Below are 25659 nucleotides of genomic sequence, written 5' to 3'. Positions count from 1 at the left end.
GGCACGGGCGTCTTATAAAACCCCGATACACTCGTTAACGGGACCCAAAAAGATAAATACAAACACAAAGGTAATGACAACATGGGTTCACTCTATAAATGCGCAACTCTGAGCCCCACATGGGGGATATATAATGAGGATGGGTGGTGGTAGGAGCCACGGCTGTTTACGCTGTTCAGCACTTCAATCAATGGGGAGAATGACCTGTCTCCTGGCGTGTCGGCTGACACTTTACCGCCACTTCCAGGTCCCAAATCTTTTCCTTTTGTTTTCCCCATGGACCGACACCTCTAATTTCGTTTTTCTTCATTTACTGGAGCTTTTTAATGGCGACGAAGCCAAGTTGTCTTCTTCGTTTACAGGGCAACTCTTGGTCCTATTCGGACAAGGAGGCCCAGCTTGAATGAGACGATATTTCACTTCATGGTCCTTTGCCCTTTTTCAAAGGCCGACGCCCACGGGGAACTAAAATAAGCTAAGCTTCACATGATAAATGCACGATAGCGAATTAAGGTAAAGGTGATAAGGACTGGAGAGCAACTAAAGAAAGCTTCCTACTGGGGGAATCGCGACCCGTGCCGGCATATCACATGAGAAGATAATTTATTGCATATAAATGGAAGACCTAGCGATTTGCTTCTTCCTCGAGCATCTCTGTTTTCAACGTTTTTTGAGCAATAAGATCCAGGAGAGTGAAAAGAAAACCAGAGAATCTAGACAGGTACATGTTGAGAGATACCCAGTAAAAGTGAGCTGACAGGTAGATGCAATTCACTGTTGATGGGCCATTTAAAACGTGTAAGATGCTATCTCAGTTTATATATCGAATCCAATGAGGGATAAACCTTTTGGCTTTGCCCCGAAGAATCTTTAGAAGGGAAGAAAGAAAGGAAAGGGAAAAGCTTTGATTGCTGTTACCGAATCTCAGAAGAAGGCGAGTGAAATTCGATCATCTGCATCCCTCTTCCAGCTACTGCTATCTGGTACTGGTCCCTGGAATGGGATTTTAAAAAAAAGCAGCGTTAGAAACTGCCAGAGGATAATTTTGTGCTGCTCAGGCTTATTTTTCACTTTTTTTTCACAATAACTGCGAATATAGTATCAGGGGAATATGCATCACTAACCGGCCAAAGGATCTTGCATCCAACGCTTCTGGCTCTGGCACACTAATGATGAAATGAGCAAACTCCGTTAGTGTACCCTGTTCCTTGCTAATCCAGCACCTGACCCGCTGATCAAGACCAGTCGAGAAAATCCAAGTGCCGTCTGTCCAAACGCCTTCATAACAATGACTACAGTTAGAACTTACAGAAGAGGAAGGCATTCGAGGTGTGTCGTGTATATCATTTAAAGAAGTTAAAACTTGGAGAAAATTCAACTGGCAACTATCTAGAAGGGGAAAAGATATTCTAGAAACAGGTAGCATCCCTAATGGTTACAAAAAATATAACTTGGAGTTGACCATGTGCAAACAACATTGAGGACAAAGGGATAAGGTTCAAAACTATGGGAAAAAGCAAATATCGTTAAAGATGCGCAAAAATGTGGTTTGTAGGAGAAGATATTCTCGAGGAAAAATTGACAAATCACAATGACTGACTTCAGAAAGTTCAGAGCAAGGGGATGTAAAGGTCAGAAGTAGAAGAACTGCAGAAGACATGCGACTTTGACAAAGATAGAATCAAGAACCAAAATATCTACCACTTAATTTGCACGTTCAATCTCAAGAGAAGGCAATTAAAGTTAATTACATATAAAGAAAAAAAAAATTGATGCAACCTCTACCTTTTACAGCGGAGTTGTGAGCAGAAGCTATTTTTTCTTGAGAAATGAATTCAATCGTCCACTTGGTTTTCTGGTTCTGCTCATCATGAAGAAATTCCTCCACGAGTATAGAATTACTGACGTCTGAACTTGGAACAACTGGATCTTGGACTGGAGTCTGTACCAACACCTCAAATTCAAGAATATGAAGTGCTTGGTCATCACCACCGCTGACTAATTGGTACAGAAAACGACCATTGGAACTTTGGCCAAGTTTTGTTTCACAAACATGGAGACAATTCACGCCAGATTGGTGAACACCATTAAGAACATGAATAGGATTTACTTCAATAATCTCGAATAAGGAATTAGCTGCTTTGCTATCTAACTCAGGGGAGGCATCTAGCATAGAAGATGAAGACCCGGAGGCAACATCACCAGTCAACTTCCCGTTTAGTTCCTTTATAGCTTTCACAGTAACAGGATCACTGATTGGCTGTTCTGCACGAGCAACTTTGCTTAGCGACCTCCACCATCTTCCACCCTGGCTTCCTCTCCCAGTCCGTGGCCGTTTCTGACAATCCATGAGCTGTTCTAGATGGATATTTGACAACCGCCTCATAAAAGCTTCAACACTTTCAGTCAGATCCCAGAAGGCAATACTCCCATCAGTGGCTCCGCTAACCACGACACATACATTCCCAATCTGCACATTTTCTGGAATTCAAAATGCAAGATCAAATTAACAACTCTTGTCAGGAACACATAACATCAAGCATGCATAAGTCCGAAACACGACTTCTCTAAATATTATAGCTGTAGGGGACGATAGCATGTGAGTCAAAATATTGTGGACATGAGCTGCCTAAGCTGTGCCAAGTATGATTGGTTTCTATCAAAATTTGACATATACATGTTAAATTGCACATCTAATATGACAGCGTTGTCAACATATGCTAAACAATGCTCTCAGGTAAATAACCAACCATCTGATAGTTGTGGAATGATGACATGTTGCAATGATAGAACTGGTGATGATAGAGGTACCATCAGAGCAACATCAAACCTGCAATAGGGTGGAGAAGGAGTAACTATATTTGAGTAAGAGGAAAGAGGGAGTGGAGATAAGGAACCATTCTATAAGCTCCTTGAAATTACCACAGACGATAGGGCAAGACGAGAGCTCGTATTGCAAGTGTAGCATCTGAACAAGCCACAACCATAAAACAGACAGTTAACCTGAAACGAAGACAAAAAGGATGATAAGACAAAATGCATCAGAATTTGAGAAAGTTACAAACAAAACAGAAATGAATATGCCCACCTTGAACCAGAATGTCTAACGAGAAAAGCAGTGACAGCTAGGTATCTCCAGTCATCTTCATTTTTATCACCTGAAGATACTTTCGACTGCAGAGCCTCACTTTCAGGCAGAAGTGATTTACATCTTACATTCTGCTTTTTAATGCTTCCTGGTTTTTTGGAAGGCACTGAATACTTAACTGGCATGTCCGTGGAAAGCCATTGGAATGAAAATGTAGAGGACCCAGCTGATGAAGGCAATGAGCCATTTATGGCTTCCTGTAATCGTAAATCAGTAACACCATCTTCTTTCCCATCTGGTTTTCCTCTTCTCAGCAGCCAAGAAGTCAGAACTCGCTTTGCACCAACAGAAATAAGCAAAGATGGATTATGTTCATCCTCCATGAGAGTTCCCTTTAGATCCTTCGGGAGGTTCTCTATATCCTCTATATCAGACACGTTCGTATCTGATGAGGTTGTATATATATTCGAGACACAACATATCGATCTGACAGCGGATCCACCAACATGCTCTCCAAGTAATTTGGATGAAGACCAATTGTCAGTGCATAGAGTATACCTAAATCAGGCACAATTAAATAGCTTAGTATGTGAGTTTGCTATTCCTTAATTTGCATCTCTAATTGCTCATGAGATGAGATAGATGAAACCAAATTATTAAGAGGACTGATATTAAATCCGCATGTCCCTAGGAAAAGATGGTTGGAAGTTTGACAGATCACCATAAGACTAGGATTTGTCATTGCATATTCATCGATAAGTTCAACAAAATTATGTGACTCTGTACAATTTGGCAGGCGGACAACGAGATTTCCTTCTTTGTGTTTAATAATCATCAACTTTTAGTTCCACCATATCAAAAACAAAATCCAGAGTTATCAAGGATAAAATCTGAGATGGGAGCTTCAAAATCTATACACAAAATGCTTTTCTCTACCTATGCAGTTGTTCTAACCTTGTTTCCCAGATTTAATTAAACAAAATTTCTTACTGAGGATGTCTAAATTGGCATCAAACAAAGTTCTTATAGAAACCGGCAAAAATGATAATAAAGAAAAAAGGAGGGACAGAAACAAATTGAGAAAGAATTAACAGAGAAAGGAAAATGAGAACAAGATCCTATTAAGCATTGCATAGCTAAACTAGGTTCTAATGATAGCATGTGAAATGTCAAAGGAACTAGAAAGAGACATCACTTAAGGGAAAAATTGGCAACACAAGAGACTCTAGGAAGCTGACTTTGGTTCGGTGATTCTGACAAAAGCTAGCTTTATTGTATATGTAAATTTATCCAGAGATCCACGGCGCTGTGTCTGCCACAGTCACACCACTTGTGGCTATTACCCAGCTATGGTCAAGTGAAAGCAAGTAACCTTCATCTTAAATTTAAAGAAACTTTCTGGGTGTCAACAAAAGCAGAGTTACGTCAATCCAAATTGTAAAAGAGAGTCATTACAATACCTAGTCAGCCTCACTGTCCCATCCTCACAACCAGTTACAATCCAACTTGATTGTCTATTTTTTCTGAGATGGAAATCTCCAGTAACAAAGCATAAAGAATGCACCTCCCTTCCATGGAACTGCAAATGTAGATTTTGAGGGAGTATCTTGTCCTTTGAGTCCATTGTCCAGTGTCTATGGATGTAAATAATGTCATCCTGGAATGGATAAGTTAGAATGAGAACAATGTTTGGAAGTAGAAGCCATATGTTATTTTCAAATAAGTATGCTTGACCAGAAAAACAAGCATCTACAAAAAGGGCTTGTTTTCTAGGAAGTGTAATGCAGGGGGAGCATCTCTACAAACTCAGGCCAGATAAGTAAAAATGATTGAAAACCAGAAAAAAGAAGGCTATTTCAAGCATATAACAAAAGAGAGCATGTCTTCTTACTTTTTTATTTTTTTTTTTTTTTTTTTTTTTTTTTTTTTTTTTTTTTTTTTTTTTTTTTTTTTTTTTTTTTTTTTTTTTTTTTTTTTTTTTTTTTTTTTTTTTTTTTTTTTTTTTTTTTTTTTTTTTTGTTTTGGTTTTTTTTTTCGCTTTCTTTTGGGGGCCCTTCTTCCCCCGCCCTTGGGGGGGCCCCCCCCCCCCGGTCGGGCGAGGGAAAAGTGCGTCAATGCATGGTGGAAGCATCTCACTGCTAAACACAAATCTTACAGCAGAGAGTGGGTAAGATGTTAAAAGGGAAAAGAAAAAGAAAAAGGAAAAGAAAAGGAAAAGAAAAAGAAAGTGAAAAAATCAAAAAATATACTTATAATTTTCTTTTTACTAAAATACCCTTCTCCAAATGCGACGGAATAGTCACCGGCCGGCCAAAGGTCCTTATTTGAGACGCCATTGGCCACTTTCCTGCACTTTATTTGAGATAATATCCACTTCAAGTTGCCTTATTTGAAAAAATACTCCACTTTCGCCCCTTTTCGAATTTTCCCAAAAGGATAGGAGAAGACCTTAAATAGATGTGAATAGAGACTTAAAATAAGATCTTGAGCCCTTGGATCTTAGAGAAACTAGATACGAGACAGAGAATAAAGGCATAAGATGGTTCATGTAGCCAACCCCACCTACTGGAATAAGATAAAAGAGAATAATGGCATAAGATGACTTATGGAACCCTTGGATTATACTAAAACTTGACAAAAAATGGCATAAGATGATGTAGCCAACCCAACTTAGCAGAATAAGAGTTTGCTGTTCTACATGTCAATTTCTCTAAAGAGCCATGGCATGGCAAAAGAGTGAGGATATTATAAACCCGAATGATCAATTCAAGGGCCAAAATTTACATATTTTGGAAAGGCTTTCTCCTAGGACTCGTTTAATGAGAAGTCCCTAGAATTTTGTTGTGGTGCATTATTTCATCTTGAGTAGAGAAGGCCCATTTATGAGGTGAGACGCACTGCAAGTCCCACTGTTTAATAACTGGAGACAACCAACTAGTGGTGAAAGTGTCTTAGACAATCGAATAAAATGATGTCAGATTTTTCCACAGATAAATTCCGACAATCAAATGAATGATGTAAGATAATTGTAGGAATAGATTTCCAACGGGAGTCACTACTTCTATCTCCAATATGATCTCATTTCAGTATGATAATACGAACAAACCTTGACATATGCAAAGCAGTTCTTCATCTCTGGTACATCACCCAGATAATAAGAATGTGGACGCCGCCAACCGCCGCATGAAACTTGCAGGACCTGTTCCAATCGTACTGTAAGATATCAAAACAAATATCTACCTGATGACCTGAACAAGAGAAGATAAGTAAAAGTAACAAAAAACAAATGAAACAAATAAATAAAGAGGAGAAAAGGAAGAGAACCTTAGCCTCGGTAACTAAGTTCCATATTATAAAATCTGTGGATGTAAAACCAGATGCATAACTGCCACTTGTTCTGTCACTGGTAGATTCATTATCAGTGGAAACAGATTCAATCATGCTTAATTCTTTCACCTGCTTCATCCCTACAAAATTCAAAGATTGCAGACCTTTGTCATATTCCATATAGCATATGCATCCATCAGCTCCGGTCTGAAACCACAAAGAGTGTGCGTCATTTAATGTAAAATGTCCCAGCAGACACCATTTCCATGGAATCATGTAAAGATATGTTTGCCTCAAGAGAGATGCAGAAATTAAAGGTCTTACAGAACATAATTCAATGTGATTGAAGGTCATGTGAGCCACAGAAATGCTGGAAACTGCTGAGATGCCATGAGCTCCTTTAAAATGGCTTACTGGAGATATTTTTGCTGCTAACATGACAAAGGTATCCAGCAACAGGCCCTTCAATAAAGGGAACAGAACCAGATTACCCCGTAGATCCCCACAGATCAGCAGCTGCAACATCAAGCAAGATGATCATGTCTGTATGGACTCTGCATAATACAGACTAGTTGATAATAAGGTTGGGTTTCCTAAAAGTAGTGTCTAATCAAATATGTGGTCCAGAATTACTTGTTTTGATAGATTCATAGGATGAAGATTGCTAGCTATGATGGAAGGAAGATGAGTTTCCTTTTATTCATAACCCTGACGGCCATCAGCAATGGCCAACGTTGGTGACCGTAGATAATCATGCACTTGCTACAAAAAGATTTTGCTTACTCATGACTGTTGAAATGGGCATGTCATTCAATGATTGGAATAAAAGCTAAAATTTTCTTAAAAGTATAAAAAAGCTCATGGTTCTTAAATGTTAGCCTCAAGATGTAGTCAATAGAGTGCAACAGATAATGTTAGTTATGACAAACAAATTAACACCATTTTCAAGAAATTAGCATTTGTATCTCCTCATAGTATAACAAAAATTTAGCTTTCTTATAGATACTTTTTTTTTATAGGTTTTCTTACAGATGATAATGTCAAGCCATTAAAGGAAGGGTGATAACAATGATCACAAGTATATACCTCGTTCTCAAATGCCACATCCAAGCACATAATTCGAGCTCCCAAATCTGATTTGAACTCAGCGATTAAGGAAATTAGTGGATTGTTTTCTGGATAAAGAGAACCAGACTGTGGAACCTCGAACAGTCTCCAAAGTTTCAAGGCTCCTCTAGGGTCAGCAGTGAAAATGAACCTAGACAGTATGGAAACCAAAGACGATTATGAGAACCTAGAAAAGATCAAGCACCATAAATATAAGCGACAAACAAATAGCAGAGGCTAGCTTTTCAGAGACTAGAGAGCTCTTGTGTACGTCAGTAGACAATAGTTTCGGAAACTTGACTTTGGGCTTTTACTACATTGATACGACACGAAACCCTTAGGATTACTATTGTGCACTTTAAATCAAATGTGCCGGGGCAAAACATACCAGATCCTGAGTCCACTCCACTTCCATTAGGAAAAACCATTAGACACATGGCTATCCTTTGACTTTGACACCCTTACTATTGAAACAATAGTTCTCCTACATGAAGCATCTCTTTTTGTTCTCGACACCCCAAAGTGACCTGCCTAACAAGGTTTTGATGAAAGCATTTTTTTCCTAAACCGTGTACTTGTTGCGTAACCAGGCCTGCCCCTTTCGCCTCGTTCAACCCCTACAACTAAACTCATGATGAGGTTCCAACAATGTTTGCTCGTTCCTTTGAGAATTTAATTATCACCAGTTCATCGACATGTTCCAATGTTCAAGAAGCGAGTATTACCTATGTCCCAGTGACTTGCACCAATGGATTCCTAAGAGCTGTCGATCCATTTCAGCTGCCCAAGAGAAGCTGGCACTCACTTTAGGAGAATCGGAATTCTTTACAACTCTGACAACTGATGTCCATCCTTTACCATCTCCAAGAGCAACCCAATCATCAGCATCATTCCAAGGATCATATGGATTTGAGGGCAACAGTTCCATACAAATAATTGGCACCTCATTACTTACTCGAACAAGTTCAGTCCACCTTAGATCACCATCATTGCATAATTTAGCATGATAGAGATAACCATGATTAGTGGCAATATATAGTGCATCTTCACGTGAGAAGCTCAAGCATCGGACGTACTCGCTTTTGCTGCAACAAGTTAAGAAAAAATCTGTTAAAGTATCACACATCGTTTGTCTACAGGGCTTATATGATCTTTCTATACATGTGATCTCTCTCTACCTAATAGCCTAAGCTTTTACATTGGACTTTATAACTTGTTACTAAAGGTTTTTCATCTTAGATTCATTTTGCATGTTAGGCTCCCTATTCGTCATTTCCAAGTATGTTCAAAGTCCGGTTTGAATGTGAAAACGGAGTAAAAATATCCCACATCGCTTGTCTATTAGGTTAATATGTTTTTTTATATACATATGATCTCCCTCCACCTGATAGCTTAACCTTTTAGGTTAGACTTTCTAAGAAAACCAATAAAAGTGCATGAAACAATAAAATGATAAAAGTAAAGTGAAATACAAACAGAAAAAGAAATATGAACTTCTTAAAAGCATTTCAAACACAGATAAATGTCCATGTAAAATCTTCATTCAGTCTCGAGTGACAGCTCATTTAGCCTGCTCATCTATGTGACGAAGCAGCGATACAACAACAGATTCACTATAAACCCTAGAAGAATGATCTTCAATCATGTCAATTGAATTGAACACCAACAATGTGATTCAACATCAAAATATTTAGTCTTTTTCTATTAAGATTGTTCAGTACAACGGTATTTTGATTTTCCAAATCTAAAGTAAGCTAATATTACCTGTCCATGTGTCCGCTATGACTTGACGAAGTCGGAAGATGTGTAGTAAGTAGTTCAGTTCCGTCGCTTAAGTCTTTTATGTTGGACTGTTTTGCAGAAGCCTCAACTAAAGAAGCATCCAGTTTACGCACTTTAATTACAGAGTCAAAACCACCAGTGACGAGGAGAGAAGATCTTGGATCATAGAGACACCGCCATATACCCCTTCCACTGAAACACAATAGTGGCATGCCATTACCAACTCATCATTGTGTAGATACAAATGATATTCATTTGAGGACAGCTATAGACTAAAAGTAATTACTTCTACCAAACAAGAAAGACTTAAATAAATAATTCACCAGGATACAGATAATTGGTATTTGTTTCTTCAATGAAGTAAATAAATCCTATAGGCAGCACTATCCATAAATGAAGACAAAAAAAATCCAATGTGGGTTGAGAATTCTGATTTGCTTTATGCCAGCTTCCTAGCCTTCTCCTTCACAAGCAAGGTGTCAATGATGTACACAGAGTAATCTTCTCTTCAACTGAAAAGGGGCAAGTGCCACTATCACATGTGGTGTGCATTTGAATCAACATCAATGGAAACGAAGACAGTGAAAAAGAAAAGAAACAACTATAGTGACTTACATGTGCTCCCTAATGACCTCATGCTGTCGTCCATCCAGTCCCCACACACGACATGAGCAATCCTCGCCAGCAGTAACAATCAACTAAGTGAAATCACAAGAAACAGAAGTTAGTCACAGTATCGAAAAGACAGTAATAAGAATTAAGCAGACTTGATTCCAAGTTGCTGAACAGCAACTTTAAAAAGATGGTCATAACATCAAGTGAGCACTCTCTGTACTTGAATATGTAACAAAATACATGGAATGCCTTTGATGGTGACATTTGAACTAATCTATAGCAAATACCAAATCTCTACTACCAATTGCTTGATCTTTGATCTTACAATGCGGTTTCTATTGTGCCTATTTTTATACTTCAATGCAACTTCAAGGCTTCTTTCGTAAGAATCAGCTTGACGACTTATGTATTTAGGAAAGAAAGACACCTTCCACAACGTTAGTGAAAAGAAATACAATCCGAGAGACAACTTCTGAGACACTAGCAAAAAGAAATACAATAGCTGTTTACTTTACATTACTGCCCATGATTAAATCTTTATATTATTAAATCTCCAAGAATGAAGGTTCATTTCATTGAGCATAAAAGAGCCTTCCGTTTGCATTTGAGGAATCCAGTATGGCTCATGTTGCACCAACTTGCATGTACACCATCGCAGCAACTAAAAGTCCAAAGCAACTTGTTTTTAGCTCTGGTCAAAGTAGAATGCAACAAGCAAATAACAACAGGAACATCAATGTCACTCAACTCAAAAGAAAACTTACACACAGCTTAAAATAGATAATTGGCAATGTCGAAATATTTCTGTTCCTTTGCCTTCTCAGCAGTCTTATATCACTCTGTTAACGAACCTTACATTATCAGATATATAGCAATCCCAAACTCGAGCACTGTGGCCAAAAAGCAATCCAACCTCCCCTGCATCTTTAGAATATCGCGACTTGCAATGAACTTCCCAAATACGTGCACTGCATGCATGAGAAAACAAAAATCAGCAAATTTTCCATCATCAAAGCAATTTGGAAAAATTACACTGGAGCTGCAGGATTAAAAAATCAACCTACGATCATCAGATACAGAGACCAGTTTGGAGCCATCAGAGGACCATGCGATTCGAAATATTGAACCTTCATGCCCAACAAGTCTACAGATGTGAAAAGCTTCATAGGGAAGACATTCATGGAGGAGACTGTTGCAAGCACGAGAGTTTATGAGGCCTTCTCCTGTGGGCTCAATCGAAGATGGAGCATCATGACGGGGAACCACTTTCCAGATCAAAATCTGTGCAATTCATTCAGGCAATTTGCTTAAGTTTCAACCAGAAGCATAAAGATGCAAGCTAATAGCTAGCAAAACTTTCCGACCCAGACTTTTAGTAAAATTTCGGGAGATATGCCAGATAATCCAACAAAGTCTTGTCCTAATTTAACTATCAGAAAAGGAACGAACACCAAAGAATGAAATAAAAAAAGAAATTCACGGACAAGATAAAGTTCACCCCTTGCAACAACTAATGGAGGATAAAATGATTTAGAGAAGTCGAGTTTCGCAATAAATCTCTAATGTTCAACGGGGCAAAATGATCACATGTTCACCAAAAAGGAGCAAAATCAGAACGCAAGCAATACATATTCACAAAATTTAAGGATTGAATGATTTGCCACCTCATTGTAAATCGTTCCAGATGCAACTTGGAGATCTTCAAGATTGTCACCCCACAACCGCATGGAGTACAGAAGGCATCTCTCTACATTAATAATCCAACCAAAGGTAAAAAACGAGGAAACTCTCAAATCTTTTTCCTTTTTATTTTGATTTCTGTTTTTGCAGGGAATTGGGAGGAGGGGCAGAGGCTTGCGAATTATATATCTCGAAAAATTAAAAATGCGTCCGGTGTTGTCATTGCGTTGACTGCGCGCAGTTGAATCGCGCAAGGAAACTGCAATACCCTCATGCTACTACAACAAAATATAAACAACGGAAAAGAACAGTAAATTGATGACTAACCAGGGGAAGAAACCGCAAGAATCAAGCTACATTTATCGACATCCCAAAGGTGTACGGAGTTGTCACTGCATCCAATAGCAACAGTACGACACCTCTTCAGCTCATCCGAAGAAGTTCCATCGTCCTACTCAATCAAACCATCATAAGGAAACAGAAGAACAATCAAAGCTCGAACAACAGCATTTCGCGAACCAAGAAGCTGGCCAAAACCTCACCTTCAAGAAGCGGACATCCATAACCCAGTGGCTCAACCTCGGCACTGCGGAAATCAACTCCAAATCCGCCGACGACACGGTTCCCCTCTCCTGCGGCGCTTCCCTCCTCCCGACCCGCACGGACAAGCGAAGCAGCTTCACCCTCCTCTCCCCGTACACGGCCACGGCGCGATCGAGCGCCGAAGTAGAAGACGACGACGATTCTCCAGTGAGATCGGCGCCGCCGAGGACGATGCCGTGCACGCGGATCCCCCGGAAGACGTGGAACGTCCGCGGCATGGCCCCGGATTCCAGGTCGAGCAGCGATACCTGCGAGCCGGAACCTGCGAGCAGAAACCGGGAAACAAGCACGTCGGACTGGTGATTCTTCGGGAAGAGAGAGAGAGAGAGAGGGAGAGAGAGAGGGAGTACCGGCGAGGAGGAGTGGGAGAGAGGAGAGGGGGGGAGGAAGGTGGAGGAAGCAGAGCGCGGAGATTTCTCCGAGGTACTGCCCGCTCTGAATCCGCCATTGGCGCCGCCGCTGCTGCTGCGGCGGCGGCGGCTGCTCCTCGACGGGGTCCGCCATTTTCGCTGCGAAATGCGCAGCTGAAGCTCTCGACTGTTGTTGCTTGCTCGTGCTCAGAGTTGCTGCTGGTGTGCGTGCGCTTCGTGAGGTTCAAGAGAGGTTTTTGCCGTGACCCAAAACAAAAAAATTAACACGATCCTTAACTTTACTTTGGATAATACGTAATGTCATCGCTAAATGTTTAATATATTATTCAAAATGATTCATAAATTTTTAATCCAATAAATAATGTAGTTAAACTTTTAATTTATTGATATATTAATAAAAATTTGATATATATTTAATTTAATTCACAAACTAAATAATTCAGTGGATAAATTGAATCTAAAAATATAACATTAATTTAAGACTAAATTTCGATTTAATATGTAATATAATTTTTAATTTATTAAACATGATAAAGTTCAAACTTTTGTATAGTCATCCCTCTCCAAAAAATCAAAAGGATGGCGAAGAAGGAAAAATGCGGTGAGCGTGGATCGAACACGCGACCTTCAGATCTTCAGTCTGACGCTCTCCCAACTGAGCTATCCCCGCATTTCCGTCAGCCTTCTCGTCTTAAGATAAATATATAATATTTTTAATTACGATAATACCAAAGAAAAAAAAGAAGAGAGTCCCGATCGAATGTAATAAGTTGCCGTTTCGGTTCTTCTTCTTCCTCCTACCTTTCCAGACTTTTCTCTCTCTCTCTCTCTCTCTCTCTCTAGTTCTCTCTGTAGTTTCTGCGCAGATTGATGGGGAAGATGACCTCCTTCAGGGACGAGTTCACGTTCGGTTCGTTCGTTCCCTCTCCCTCCCTCTCTCCCTCTCTCTCTCTTTCGATCGATCTTTACGTGCTCCGCCGCGTGCTTGAATTGAAATGCTTGCTCAAGACTGACCCTCCGCCGTTTCTGTCCCGGCAGAGGAAAGGCTGGACGAGTCGCGCGACATCATCGCCAAATACCCAAATCGCGTCCCCGTGAGTCCCCCTTCCCGGCTCCGTCAAAATCCCTTTTTTTTTACATCCCTTGCTTTCCTCTCTCTTTCTTGTTTTCGGGGCATTTCTTGTTCATCGTGGTATCGGGGCACGGCGCTGGGTGATTTTGGGATGTGGGTGTGGTTTTTTCTTGTCTAATTGAAGGTGTTCTTTTTCGTTATCCGCTTTTGATGTTTCTGTTTTTCTTCTTTCTTGAGCGAAGCTGTTTGCTTGACCTGATCGGGACGGTTTCTGCAGGTAATTGTGGAGAGATATTCGAGAACGGCGCTCCCTGATATGGAGAAAAAGAAGTAAGTCGAATGAGTAGTTTTGCTTGCTTGCAGGAGCGATGCGTGAGCATGTTCTGAACCGGAAGCATTCGAACTTTGCATAAGCATCGCTCAGCCCGTAATATACAAGCGGAAGCTATGAATGTTTCGTTAGCCACTTTTAGATTCTAACTGTTAATTGTAATTCTCAAGCTCTGTGGTTCTTTCTGGCAAGCACGAAATGTTCTTGTTTCTTCCTGTATGCCATGCGGGGTTTGCTACGTTGAGTTGTGGCATAGATGGGTACTTGCTTGTGTGGACATTTGAGCCGAACAGGATAGCCGCTGTCTCGGATGACATATGGTCGTCGCGGCTACTATCTTAAGGGTCTCTTGTATCTATCGACTTAAGTGCTCGCTGCAGTTTTGAGAAATGAGAGCTGATGTTGAAAAAGTCGTGTCTTTTAGAGCTTCTTATCGACCGGTTGATGAGGAAAATCGATTAATGAGTATTTTTGTGATGGCTGTTGGTATGTTCTGATGAAAAAGAATGGGGAAAAGTGGGAATGTATTGTCCATAAACACATCAACCAGTACTCCAAGCGCAGCGGCGAGAACGAACATCGGAGCTAATGCAGCTATGCCCCTAACCACAGCGTTTTGTTTTGCTTTGACAGATTTTTGGTTCCTCGAGACATGTCTGTCGGACAGTTCATACACATCTTGAGCAGCAGGCTTTGTCTAGCTCCTGGAAAAGCCCTGTTCGTCTTTGTAAAGAACACGCTGCCACAGACAGGTAAATTTGCCTTCTAGATCTCTTATCTGTATGAATGACTTGTGGGGAAGCTTTGCATTCATTGCCCACTTCTTTTGATTGTTTGCTGCAGCCAGTTTGATGGACTCTGTGTATGAATCGTTCAAGGACGAGGACGGATTTCTGTACATGTGTTACAGTAGTGAGAAAACCTTTGGCTCGCAAATTGTGTAGATGGGTGGATAATGGCCTCTTGTAAAAGCTCTCTATTTTCAATCATACGTGTGTCCATTCATTCAAATTACATTGTTCACCACATGTTACATTGCGGGATATTCAATGTCTATTCGGCGTAATTTCTTTTTACGCCACTGCAAGGGTTAGTGCTTTCTTTCTGCACTAGCCTCAATATGCAGAAGTATTTGTTTCTGTTCCGTCTCTTCATGTATGCTTGCTCTGCTTGCACTTCAATTCTTTTCTAAGTATTCGGAGTGCAGTCAAAGGGCAGCGTGGTCTCTTTGTTCGATCGATGTTCTCGTGCCTTGGAGTGCCTTTGTTTGGTGGCAAAATGTTCAGGGGAGTTGACCTTAAGATGATGTTTCATGATTTACAATTTTTCTAACGGCCTAATTGCGGCATTTCACACGGAGAATGACGATGACCAAAATGCAGGCAATACCAAATGATCACAGATAAGCCACGCTTATCCGAACTCTATAAATTACGTTTAGCAAGTGATACCCGACTAGCAAGTTAAATTGCCGTGTACTTAGTTTGGCAAGAGAGGGACTCCAAAACCGACATTTCGGCAAAAATTAAGCTGATGCTGTAGTAGGGCAAACATTGTCAAATCGGTTAAAAGGGAATCTCGCACAATTCTGTATTTCAACCAAAACCGAACGTTTATATATGGTTTGTCAACAGCACCCAAATCAGCAGCAATTAAAGAAGCTGCTCGTTAAGGGCCCGAAGTATCTCGACAAAAGGGTATAAACACCAGAGGGACCATTGCACCGGAAACAGAAACTTAACCAAACTAATATCATCGAACCTAGCGCTGTAATTCTCATATGAAAAGTAACCTTTGTGTATTATCCACTCTCTGCTGTGGTCCAGGCAACCCATGTGCATAAAAACTGGCCGAGTATCGAGCATCATGCCTTCATCCAACAGCCTTTGATGCAAAAGGATACTTCGCTGAGCACCTAAATTAACTGCCCTGGCCAACTGAACCTAAATGATGCTTACAAACACGATGAGCTCTGAGAAGTAGACATTCTCATGAGTTTCGAGTTCAGTCGTAAACTCCAGAATCCCAAAGAGCTTCATAGTCAAAACTCATATAGCAGAACCACTAGAGTGCTTCTAATAGAAGAGCTTCTGACCGCCGCCGTTCTTCCAAACCCCACGCACAGGCAATGCACCATCAGGATCTCCACTGCCTTTTGATCTGTTATCCACTGGATCAGGATCGGAATCGGAATTCTTCAGGTCTAAAACTGCAGCCTTCGAGTCCTCCCCCAAACGAACTCTGTGAAATTTTGACGTTTTCTTCCGCTGCTTACTCCCTCCACCTCCATCACCAACACTGTTATTAGTTCCACCAGCGGCAGCAGATGCCTCTGATTTTGTTTTACTACTAGAACTCAGTGACAATTGCTGCTCGCCACTAGTCACTACCTTTGATTTCCCATTGACAGATCGGTATCCATCCCTTGATAAAACCTCCACCTCTTCTTCTGGCGGCTTGTACTTTGACTGCATCTCCTGAACGGTGCTCATAATGCTATCAGCCAACTTATTCTTCCGGTTGCCATCAACAGCACCAGTAGATTTACCCTTACCTTTCCTATTACCATCACCATTCCCTAAGAAGTTGTCCCGACTCCAACCACTTTCCCCGACACCACTCCTTCGCATTCTAGCATTATGTGTTTCAATAAGCTCTCTTTGTTTCTCAGTATCGGGGCATAGTCTAGCCAAATCAAGAATCAAATGTGACAATCCAAAATTCTGCACATAATCAAGGTATATTCCTGTGTCAATTGAACCCTGACGATAGTGACCAGAAATCTCTTTGAAAACAGTGTACTTCTCTTGATCATCATCTAGAGCAGCTCGTATCTTTTCTACCAGCGATTTGTTTGCAGCTTGGACATCTTCCACCTTTGGCAAAACCTGGCTTGTGGGAGCCATTTTGCGCACCTGGTTAGCAGAGACCGGTGGAAATTCAGATGGAGATGGCTCCATAGATGCCCTCTCAACAAGATTAGGCGCTGATGAAGAAGGGATCATCTTATTGGTGCTACTGCTTTCAGTATGCTTAGAAGAGCCAGCTGACATAACTGCGCGAGCTTTAGCAGCCCGACTCTGACCCTTAGCCAAACTAGCATAACTTGATAAAGTAAGTCCATTACTCATACTTGGGGTCGCTACAGATGCAACATTTGCTGTATGCGCAGATGAAGAAGTTGATGAGAATGAGGAACGACTTGCAGCCGGCCAAGCCTGAGATGGACTTGTAACATTCTTGCGTCGAAGACGGGCAGCCATTGTGTTCTTTGACAGACCTTCCGAGTCCCATTTGTTTGCCTGTTGACTGGAGCTTGCAGCCATGGGAAGAGGAGGAAAGGCAGTTTCTTGTAGAGGTCCACTCTGAGAATTTTGCCCCAAAGCTTGGAGATATCTTGAAGAAGGTTCGGAATCAGTTGTGTCAAGGGACTCAAACGGCTGGACTATTTCATCTATATCGTCCAAATCTCCAGGATCAGTAATTATATGTGCATTGGTCGATAAGGATGGATCAGGCCGAGGACGATCAACGTTTGCAGTCTCTAGACTGGCTTGAATGGCCATTGATATCTGCTCTTCAGCAAAATCACGATGAAATGTCCTACTCCTTCCACGGCGACGATCTTGCTCATTGCCCCGACGGTATCGAAAGCTGGTGGGTATCTAATAGTAGAATAACAACATTTAGCCAAAGCATCAAGAAAGGGAAGAATGCCAACATTATATAACAGAGTCAACTTGCCTATAAGCATACTCAAAATAACGAGTGATCAACAGTAGGGTCACCAACTGAAAAACGCTAGGATGCATGATATTCTTCCCTCAGAATTACTCAAATCGATAAACCATATGTACCTGTAGTGCAGCATTCCGCTTAGAACGAGACATACGCCCACCATGTTCCAAGGTATTATGCCGCTGAAATAATCGGATATACACGCCTTTAGAGGGACTGCTAACACAACTGCATATATACTAAATAGATGATGACTAACCAAAACACAAATGACTGCAATTTTTTCCTAATCTAACATTTAACAAATCTAACAAGTGTCCAATTCGGACTATTTCATGAGCCATGATCACAGACCTTCATTTCTGCATCAGATTGAAAGACAATAAACTTTTTGGCAAGGCAAGCCTCATCCTCACACAGGAAGTGCTCTTGACGGAAGTGTATCTGTGAGAAACAAGTTTTAATAATACATAAATGTAAGAGATGTTCTCTCGCCAAAGAGAGAGTTAAGACTGTAGGGTAAGATATATGAACATTGATATCTTACTTCTAAATCATCATAGTCCTTAAAGTATTCATATTGACCTGGGTGCTGCCTGCATTATCAGCAGTAAAGATGAGCTCTCCTGAAGATTCGGAATTTCAAATAGTATTATAAGTCCTAGTAATACTGCAAAAAATTTACCTTTGGCAAATAAAACACGTATAGTGTTCTGTCGACATATGAGTGTACAGTTCATTATCCCCATAAAAAGGTGTTCTGCAGAACTCACACATAGGATGCCCTGTGAAGCCACCTCTTTCACTCTCACTTCCATCAACCTCAGAATCTCCTGTGCTTATGTGGTGATTCAACTGTGAGCGACTATATAATTTCTGCTCACAAATGAATACCTGAATCACCAAAAAAAAAAAAAAAAAAAAACGGAACATCAAACGCAGACAAAGCCAAGAAGGCAAGCCCTGTGGTAAGAATTCCATCTAAAATGCATTCGTATCATGTTAGATTCCACTATCTCCCCACCTTCCGCCCTTCCAAGCACAGGCTGCACATGAGTGCTTTATGCTGATGAAACAAATGACCCTTCAGCTGTTCGATATTCCTAAACCTCGCCCGACGTTTAGAGACATCATTGGTTTTCTCCTCTGATTTGTCACAAATACTACATGAAAGCTTGCACATTGCCTTTACCATCCTATAATGGTCAACATCATCAAAAAATGCCTGAGTATCTTCATGGAACCAATATGACCCAACGCGACCTTCTTTTGGTTCAGAAGGCAGTACTGAAAAGTCGTTGATTGTCCTCGTATAATCTCCTAATGCCTGGAAAAAGCAGCAGCATGGAGATTATTCAAAGCAAAGTAATCACTGCTAGAACTGAATACAAGGACAACCGAATCAACTAAAAGAAACCTGAACCAGGAAGAGGATATCACTCCCAAGGCACACTGAAACAGCAAAGGCGTAAATTTGGAAAATAATATAGCAAGTTGTAACAATCAAAATGAAATCTCAAATCAAGGAACTCCGCATATGACTTCATATCGATTCCCAAAATCAGTATATCTTATAAGAATCCCAGAATATGCAGTTGAGCTAACGTATCATATAAGATGATAACAAGGATTATTTTTAAAAAAACAGATAATACTCCTGCAGATTAATTTGGACTTCACACCAAAAAATCAACATCTAGCAATAGACCCTCCGACGAAAACTATCTGAATTAGAAAAGGTATGTCATAGTCGTTCAGCATATACAAGCTTTAGCTAAAATTAAACTTGATCGTGGGCGGTAACCAATCCAGCTTTTAATCCTTCTACACTAATAAGAACACCATAGCCACTGGAGTTTCTCAATCAACTGCACAGAGAATTTCAACTCCGCAGGCTTCACACCTTTAGAGGAATGCAGATCACACAAAAGCATAGTCGATCAAAGATCGCGCTTAGTCTTTCCGTTTGAACTCAAACTAAGCCTAATCGCACAATCAAACAAAGTATATCATGGGACTTTAGACCGTGTCAACACTATCACATCATGGGTCGTGAACTCATCGCATCACCTGTGTGCAGTGGTGCATTATCATTGATCTGAGCGGTGATGGCGCGTGCACACAATCGTACTAACACCAATTACCAGCAAACCCATCCACCCCCACGAAGAAAAGTAAAAAAAAAAAAAACCCAACACCGCCACGAAAATCCAATTCGTTCACTTCGATCCACAGGGACAAGATCAACGCCACTCGTCGGGGAGGGGGAGGGGGGGGCCCTCACCTTGGTGACGAAGACGACGTCGCTATCGGTCTTGCAGATGCAGCACCGCCGGTCGTCGCAGATGAAGCGGAGGCGGGCGACGCAGGTGGAGCAGACCTCGCGGTGACCGCAGGCGCCGTAGGCCACCCACTCCAGCGCCTCGGCGCACACGGCGCAGGAATCGTCCATCTCCTCCGCAGGGGGGGGGGGGGGGGGGGGAAGGAGGGCGGCGCCGCTCTAGGGTTTGCAGAGCCGGCGAAATCGAGGGGCGTGGGGTGGGGGGCGATCGGAGATGCGCCGCGGGGGGAGCGTTGAATCTTGCGCGCAGGGTAGGATCGCCGCGGAGACGGGAGGAGCAGAGATTTGCGAGATGACGATGACGATGACGACGGCGAAGATGAAGATGAAGGTGAAGCTTTTTATGGTGGGATCGAACCTCAAAGTTTCGATTTTTCTTCAATACGAGCTCGGATTGGCGATGGAGGTGGGTGAGGCGAAAGGTTTGGGCAGCAACAAATTTTTCTGATTTTGGATTTTCGATCGTGAAATTTTTTGTAATCTTCTTTTTAATTTTGGGGCCTCGAGAGAAGTTTCCTTATGTTTTCCTTTTAATTATTTTGTTATTTCCGAGGAGATAACAACTAAAACGATCTTTAGGCTTTTAATTTTATTCAATACAATCCATTAACTTTACTTAAATAGGTAATGTGATCCCTGAATTTTTAATTTTTTTCAGCATGGTCCCTAAATTTTATCTCATCGTGCAATGTGATCCATGAACTTTTAATTTGTTCAATACGGCCAATGAATTTTTTTATACATATTCAATTTAGTTCCCGACCATTGATTTAAGTTCGAGGATAACATTGAGCATCTTCATGTAGTTCAGGGACTAAATTGAATGTGTACCAAAAATTGAGGGACCGTATTGAATAATTAAAAATGCATGGACGATATTGCATAATCAAACTAAAATTTCAGGACCATGCCGCGCATTGGACCGAAATTGAGGGATCATTCGGATCCACTCTTGCAGGTAACGGAAACGAAGGAAAGTGTGAATTGTTCTCAGGTTCTCAAGTCGGACCGGCGGAAAATTTGACTGGGAATAACTGTCTATTAAAATAAGAAGGGAAATTTCAATGGTATGGTCATAGTAAAAAGCATGGGAAGCCAGCGTCAATTTCTCTTCTTTGTTTCCTCCCTTTGTCTTTTAAACATGTGTCCCAGGACACTTCTTAGCCATATTGAGTAAGGGAACGTTTTTCATTTTTTCGGTGCACCGACTACGTGCAAAATGATGAAAACAGCACATTAGGGGCATCGAATCTCAGACTTGGTACTCTCTAACCCCATCCTTCAGTCCTTTTACCAGTGAGGCCGTGTGTCTGTTGGCATGAAGCGCTTGTTAACGAAGTCATTTTGTCCATATCCGATGTCGGGTTGGGTCAAACCAAAGAAACTTGCGACTTGTTTTTTCTGATGTCGGAGTAAACCTAATTTTGTACTGAAAGATAGTAGAAATTAACCATTTGGAAGATAAATAAGTGGGCTTTGAGAGTCCCGTGTGAAAAAAATTAAAAGGAATCGGTCCCACCATAGGTTGTAATTTTTGAAAATTTGTTGTGCATTACCTAAAACTATCGTATCAATCACACTTTAACTTTATAGGTTGTAATTTATCTAAAGTCGTCACAGCTTATTTGTCACTCATCGCTAGTAACTTACCGTTATGGACAATTTCATCTATAGAGTTCACAATGTGAAATGTCATAAATCTTGATAGGTGACGGCACCAATACTTAGTAATTTTCCCCAATAATTTTATTTCTCCTTTAAGTTCTTGTGAATGACAAGTTAGTAATCATTCTTCAAATGCCACAAATTCATCTAAAAGTCTCGTGAAGTTGATTTCCCTAATACTTGCAATTTCTTATGAAATATTGTAAACAACCGAGTTTATTGTAAATAATTTACCTATTCTTATTAACTTATTTCAATGATTGTAACATTCTTTTATATGTTCCCGTATAGTGAATAATTATCCTCGTATATTGTAATTTCCTTCAACCAATAGCGAGAATGACAAATTTGTAGTTACAATCATTTTCCTTACACGTTCGTAAGTTAGTATCGTTCTAAAATCAACTTACGGTCGAAATTCATCGTCTAATCTAACGATACAAACTGAATGGGACCATTGTCGTGTTTTTCTGTACAGGATCATAGAATTATCCCCGAATTAGTACATTCAACTTTAGTCGTGTATTTACACTTTTTATCGAACATGTATTAAGAGTCAAAAACTAAAACACAAGGTATCCTCCTCCTAGGTTTCTCTGGTCAGGCAAGAATCAAAGAATCTAGTGAAATTGATAAAGAAGAAAAAGCAAAGAATTTGGATAGATCAAGCTGTTCTTCTCCTTGCCCTTCTCAACTCTCAAATGGTACGATTTCAGAATAAAGCAACGGGCAAAGCAAGAGAATGAAGCAACTGTACCTTGGAAACGAAGAAAGCTGTCATGATAAATAATCTCTATTGATCCCCTCTACAACCATCATTCAATCAACCCTCAAAGTTCGGTTGAGTTGAAGATCTCCAAGTTTTGAAAATGACTTCTATGGAAAAATGCGGCGAAGCCGACCACGGTACGTCGCCTCAAGTATAACAACATAGTTCATGTGCTGCACGAGTCTCTCTCTTTCTGGTGGTAAAAAGATTGTCAACGTACTAGGATTTTTCAATTTTTACATGAATAACTTGGAGTCTCGGATATAATTTGCACTCGGAATTGAAGGTTACCATAAGAAACTTGTCGTTTGATTGGTTTCTTCTGGTTTTTTGTCGATGCAGTAACGACGACGGAGGTTAGAGACGTTGCACCGGCGCATTTTGTGCTCAAGATTAAGTCCTTCTCTTTGTTCACGATGAATGACGTGGAGAAGTATGAATCGGGCGACTTCGAAGCAGGAGGATATAAATGGTTCGTTTCTGTACTCTCTAGTCTCCACCTCACACTCTCACATTCGAAGGCATAAAAAGAAGTATTTACAATTTCACAGTGGTTTAACATCGCATGCCAAAAACACGGGTCAGCTAACTTTTGAAGAGATTGTCCATCATATGGAATCCTACGGCTATGCCCCAAATTTGGGCCTTTCTTTCATAGAATGGTTTAAATACTTTACAGGCATTAATTTCTGTTACTGCTAACAGTCTGGTGTTTGGACCTTTTTTTTTCATGTACGTTACGTGATCGGGAGCATCTTGATTCTGTAGGAAACTGATCCTCTATCCCAGTGGAGACAAGAGCCGAAACGGAGAAGATCACGTCTCTATATATCTGGCGGCTTCCGGGAAGAGTCCTTTCCAACTTGGTGGGGAGATTCACGCAGCCGTCAGGTTCTGTTTGTATGATCAAAACTGCAATAGGTATTGGACTGAACAAGGTAAAAGCTCTGTAATGACAGCAAAAAGGCAAGACATTGTCACCTTGTGAACACTAACATAAAATTGACGAAATTTCGCTTGTGAATTGAAGGGAGAGTCATAAGGTTTCATGCATTGAAAACCGAATGGGGAGTTTCGAAATACATGCCATTGGAAACTTTCAAGAACCCGTCTAACGGGTACCTTGTGGACGACACTTGTATCTTCGGCGTGGAGGTTTTCGTCATCAAGAGTTCGGGAGTTGGCGAATGTTTAACGCTAAAAGAGAGCAAATCTTGTATTCATGAATGGAAGCTAGCGAGGCTGTCAAGCTTGGATGATGGAACTTTCTCTGAAGTGTTCGCTGTTGGAGGCCACAAATGGTAGCTTCTATTTACAAACTTTTTCAATGATAACTCTTGCTTTTGCGGATACATAATTTTTCCTATCTAAAGCTGCTATTTTCATTTTCTTCACCAGGAAGGTGTGGCTATACCCGAGGGGTAATTTGGCTACCAGGGGCAAAAGCCTTTCAATATTTCTCGTTTTAGTTGATCCGGGCAAACCGGCTTCTAGACAGAAAGTGAACACAAGATTCGCCTTTCGGTTAAAAGGCCGAAACAACGTTGTACATTATCAGCGGGGAGGTAAAATGTTTGTTCTCATGAGTGGATGAGTGCCACACTTCAAGGCTATTGTAAATAGTAGCAAAAACAGAAAGTCCACAGCAATTCTCAAACTCAATCACACGATGAGCTCCTTTCTCACCACAGTACACCACTAAATAAATTGCACCTGTTAATAAGTAGTGTATTCGATTTTTATATAGTCCGTCGGTATGGCTAGAAACCGCTGATAGCTTTAATCTTTCCAAACTGTAATTTTCTGCACTCTTGCCGTGTCTTTGCTACTTTGCAGCTTGTACTGTATGGTTGAGTAGCTCCCAAACGAACTGGGGTTGGCCTGCTTTCATGCCACTGGAAGAGGTTCGGAAACGCCTGGCGGATGATTCATTTGTTGTTGAGACCGAAGTCACGGTGCTCGGCACAGTTAGCAACTTGGCATGACAGCACTATATGTACTGGATGTGTTCATAAACAGACAATTACTGATGGTTGTTTCCTCTTTGACAATAATACATCGGTTGAATATGTTTATGCATTAAGGTCTGCAGACTTCCCTGCCTCTGGTCAGATTTCTCCTAGACATTGCTCATTAATCATGTCGATGCTCCAAACAAGTTGCGACGATTTCGCATTTTCAACCTGAGTCTCCATTTGGTAGGCCCGATAGTGCAAGTTGTTAACAACTCAATTCATTCGCATCATACGACATCATCAGCATATCAAAGAATACAAGGATTAGTCACACGCCTGATGCAGGGTTGCTACAAAAGCCGAAAACTTGTATACCAAATCGAATCAATCCGAACCAAAGCAAACCGTCTACGACGAGTCAAAGGGACTCTTTATTCAGTGAAACAGAACGCATCAAAGAGACAAAATGGTTGATTTTTGAAAATTTTTTGCAGATGATTGACCTCATCTAAGGCTTCATTTGTTTTGCATAAAATGAATAATTTGAAAAATATTTATATTTTTAAAAAAGATCGCTTGTGTCGCTTGAAATAATTAGTTGATGAAAAATATTTTCATCGCCTATAACGATTTGTGTCTAAATATTTTTGTAGATGATAAAAATATTAAACGTTAATTCATTTGATTGTTTTTAGAAAAATATTTTTCAAATCATTCATCTTTTGTAAAACAAATGGAGCCTAAATAATCTCTCAGGACCCAACAATCCAAAACTTGGAAGCATCTGTAGAAAGAAAAGGCATAATTCCAAATCCTTGCATGTATTCCCACTTTAAAGCCTAATGTAGAGCCAACCAGAGTCAGCGAACGCATTCATATGAGGAAATTGGTTGAGTTGAGAGATTCGAATTTCTTGCAGCATAAAAAGGATCTTAGTAGCAAGTGTCTCTGTAACATTGGTTAACCATATCTAATAAAAAAAAAGTACTCATTTTTTATGCAATAATTGTGCATCGCGTGAGAAAGACGGCTTTATGGAAATGAGAAGTTTTTTCTTTTTATTTGGATGTTTGACAAGTGCCTCCGAGCGATCGTACCTCACTAAGAATAGCACATCTATAGACCATCGCGACTACTCTAGATCTATAGTGCCTAAAAATGTAAGCGAAAAAGCAACAGTACAAGAAGGAACTACTAAAACAGTGAAATGTATGA

General features: G+C 40.6%; 4 protein-coding genes and 1 non-coding gene across 6 annotated transcripts; 2 read left to right on the top strand and 3 right to left on the bottom strand.

The window, feature by feature from the left end:
* Positions 1–714: 714 nt before the first annotated feature.
* On the bottom strand, positions 715–12739 carry LOC115689569 (uncharacterized). Of its 2 annotated transcripts, none has more exons than XM_030615656.2 (20): positions 12553–12739; positions 12142–12464; positions 11927–12050; positions 11584–11666; positions 10980–11200; positions 10776–10887; positions 9920–10002; positions 9287–9496; positions 8248–8607; positions 7502–7673; positions 6740–6931; positions 6413–6622; positions 6195–6287; positions 4549–4745; positions 3089–3646; positions 2923–3003; positions 2751–2830; positions 1786–2481; positions 1125–1278; positions 715–993 (listed from the first exon to the last, which is right to left on the bottom strand). In XM_030615656.2, exons 1-20 carry the CDS (start codon positions 12704–12706, stop codon positions 915–917), a joined length of 4182 nt encoding a protein of 1393 aa, XP_030471516.2. In that variant the 5' UTR covers positions 12707–12739; the 3' UTR covers positions 715–914. The 2 variants fall into 2 exon arrangements, with proteins under 2 accessions (XP_030471516.2, XP_056163038.1); XM_056307063.1 differs by having other exon boundaries at positions 1142–1278.
* Positions 12740–13170: 431 nt separating this feature from the next.
* Positions 13171–13243, bottom strand: TRNAF-GAA (transfer RNA phenylalanine (anticodon GAA)). The gene has a single exon. It is a non-coding gene; the product is annotated as a tRNA-Phe (tRNA).
* An 86-nt stretch (positions 13244–13329) lies between these two features.
* LOC115689573 (autophagy-related protein 8i) lies at positions 13330–15115 on the top strand. Its single transcript, XM_030615660.2, has 5 exons — positions 13330–13483; positions 13612–13667; positions 13923–13975; positions 14610–14728; positions 14820–15115. The coding sequence occupies exons 1-5, from the start codon at positions 13444–13446 to the stop codon at positions 14918–14920; spliced, it is 369 nt and encodes a 122-aa protein (XP_030471520.1). The 5' UTR covers positions 13330–13443; the 3' UTR covers positions 14921–15115.
* A 422-nt stretch (positions 15116–15537) lies between these two features.
* Positions 15538–20494, bottom strand: LOC115689570 (E3 ubiquitin-protein ligase HEL2). Its single transcript, XM_030615657.2, has 7 exons — positions 19999–20494; positions 18739–19041; positions 18400–18608; positions 18262–18310; positions 18069–18158; positions 17834–17896; positions 15538–17641 (listed from the first exon to the last, which is right to left on the bottom strand). Exons 1-7 carry the CDS (start codon positions 20164–20166, stop codon positions 16052–16054), a joined length of 2472 nt encoding a protein of 823 aa, XP_030471517.1. The 5' UTR covers positions 20167–20494; the 3' UTR covers positions 15538–16051.
* Positions 20495–22528: 2034 nt separating this feature from the next.
* LOC115689572 (uncharacterized) lies at positions 22529–24572 on the top strand. The gene is made up of 6 exons (XM_030615659.2): positions 22529–22626; positions 22832–22961; positions 23258–23427; positions 23520–23790; positions 23888–24054; positions 24326–24572. Exons 1-6 carry the CDS (start codon positions 22590–22592, stop codon positions 24472–24474), a joined length of 924 nt encoding a protein of 307 aa, XP_030471519.1. The 5' UTR covers positions 22529–22589; the 3' UTR covers positions 24475–24572.
* Positions 24573–25659: the final 1087 nt, after the last annotated feature.

This window comes from Syzygium oleosum, unplaced genomic scaffold (genome assembly GCF_021117445.2).
Source record: "Syzygium oleosum isolate NSW1041296 unplaced genomic scaffold, Sole_v2.1 Sole_v2.49, whole genome shotgun sequence".
NCBI lineage: Eukaryota > Viridiplantae > Streptophyta > Magnoliopsida > Myrtales > Myrtaceae > Syzygium > Syzygium oleosum.
The sequence above is the reverse complement of the archived record's forward strand: the minus strand, read 5'-3'. Positions and strand labels throughout refer to the sequence as shown.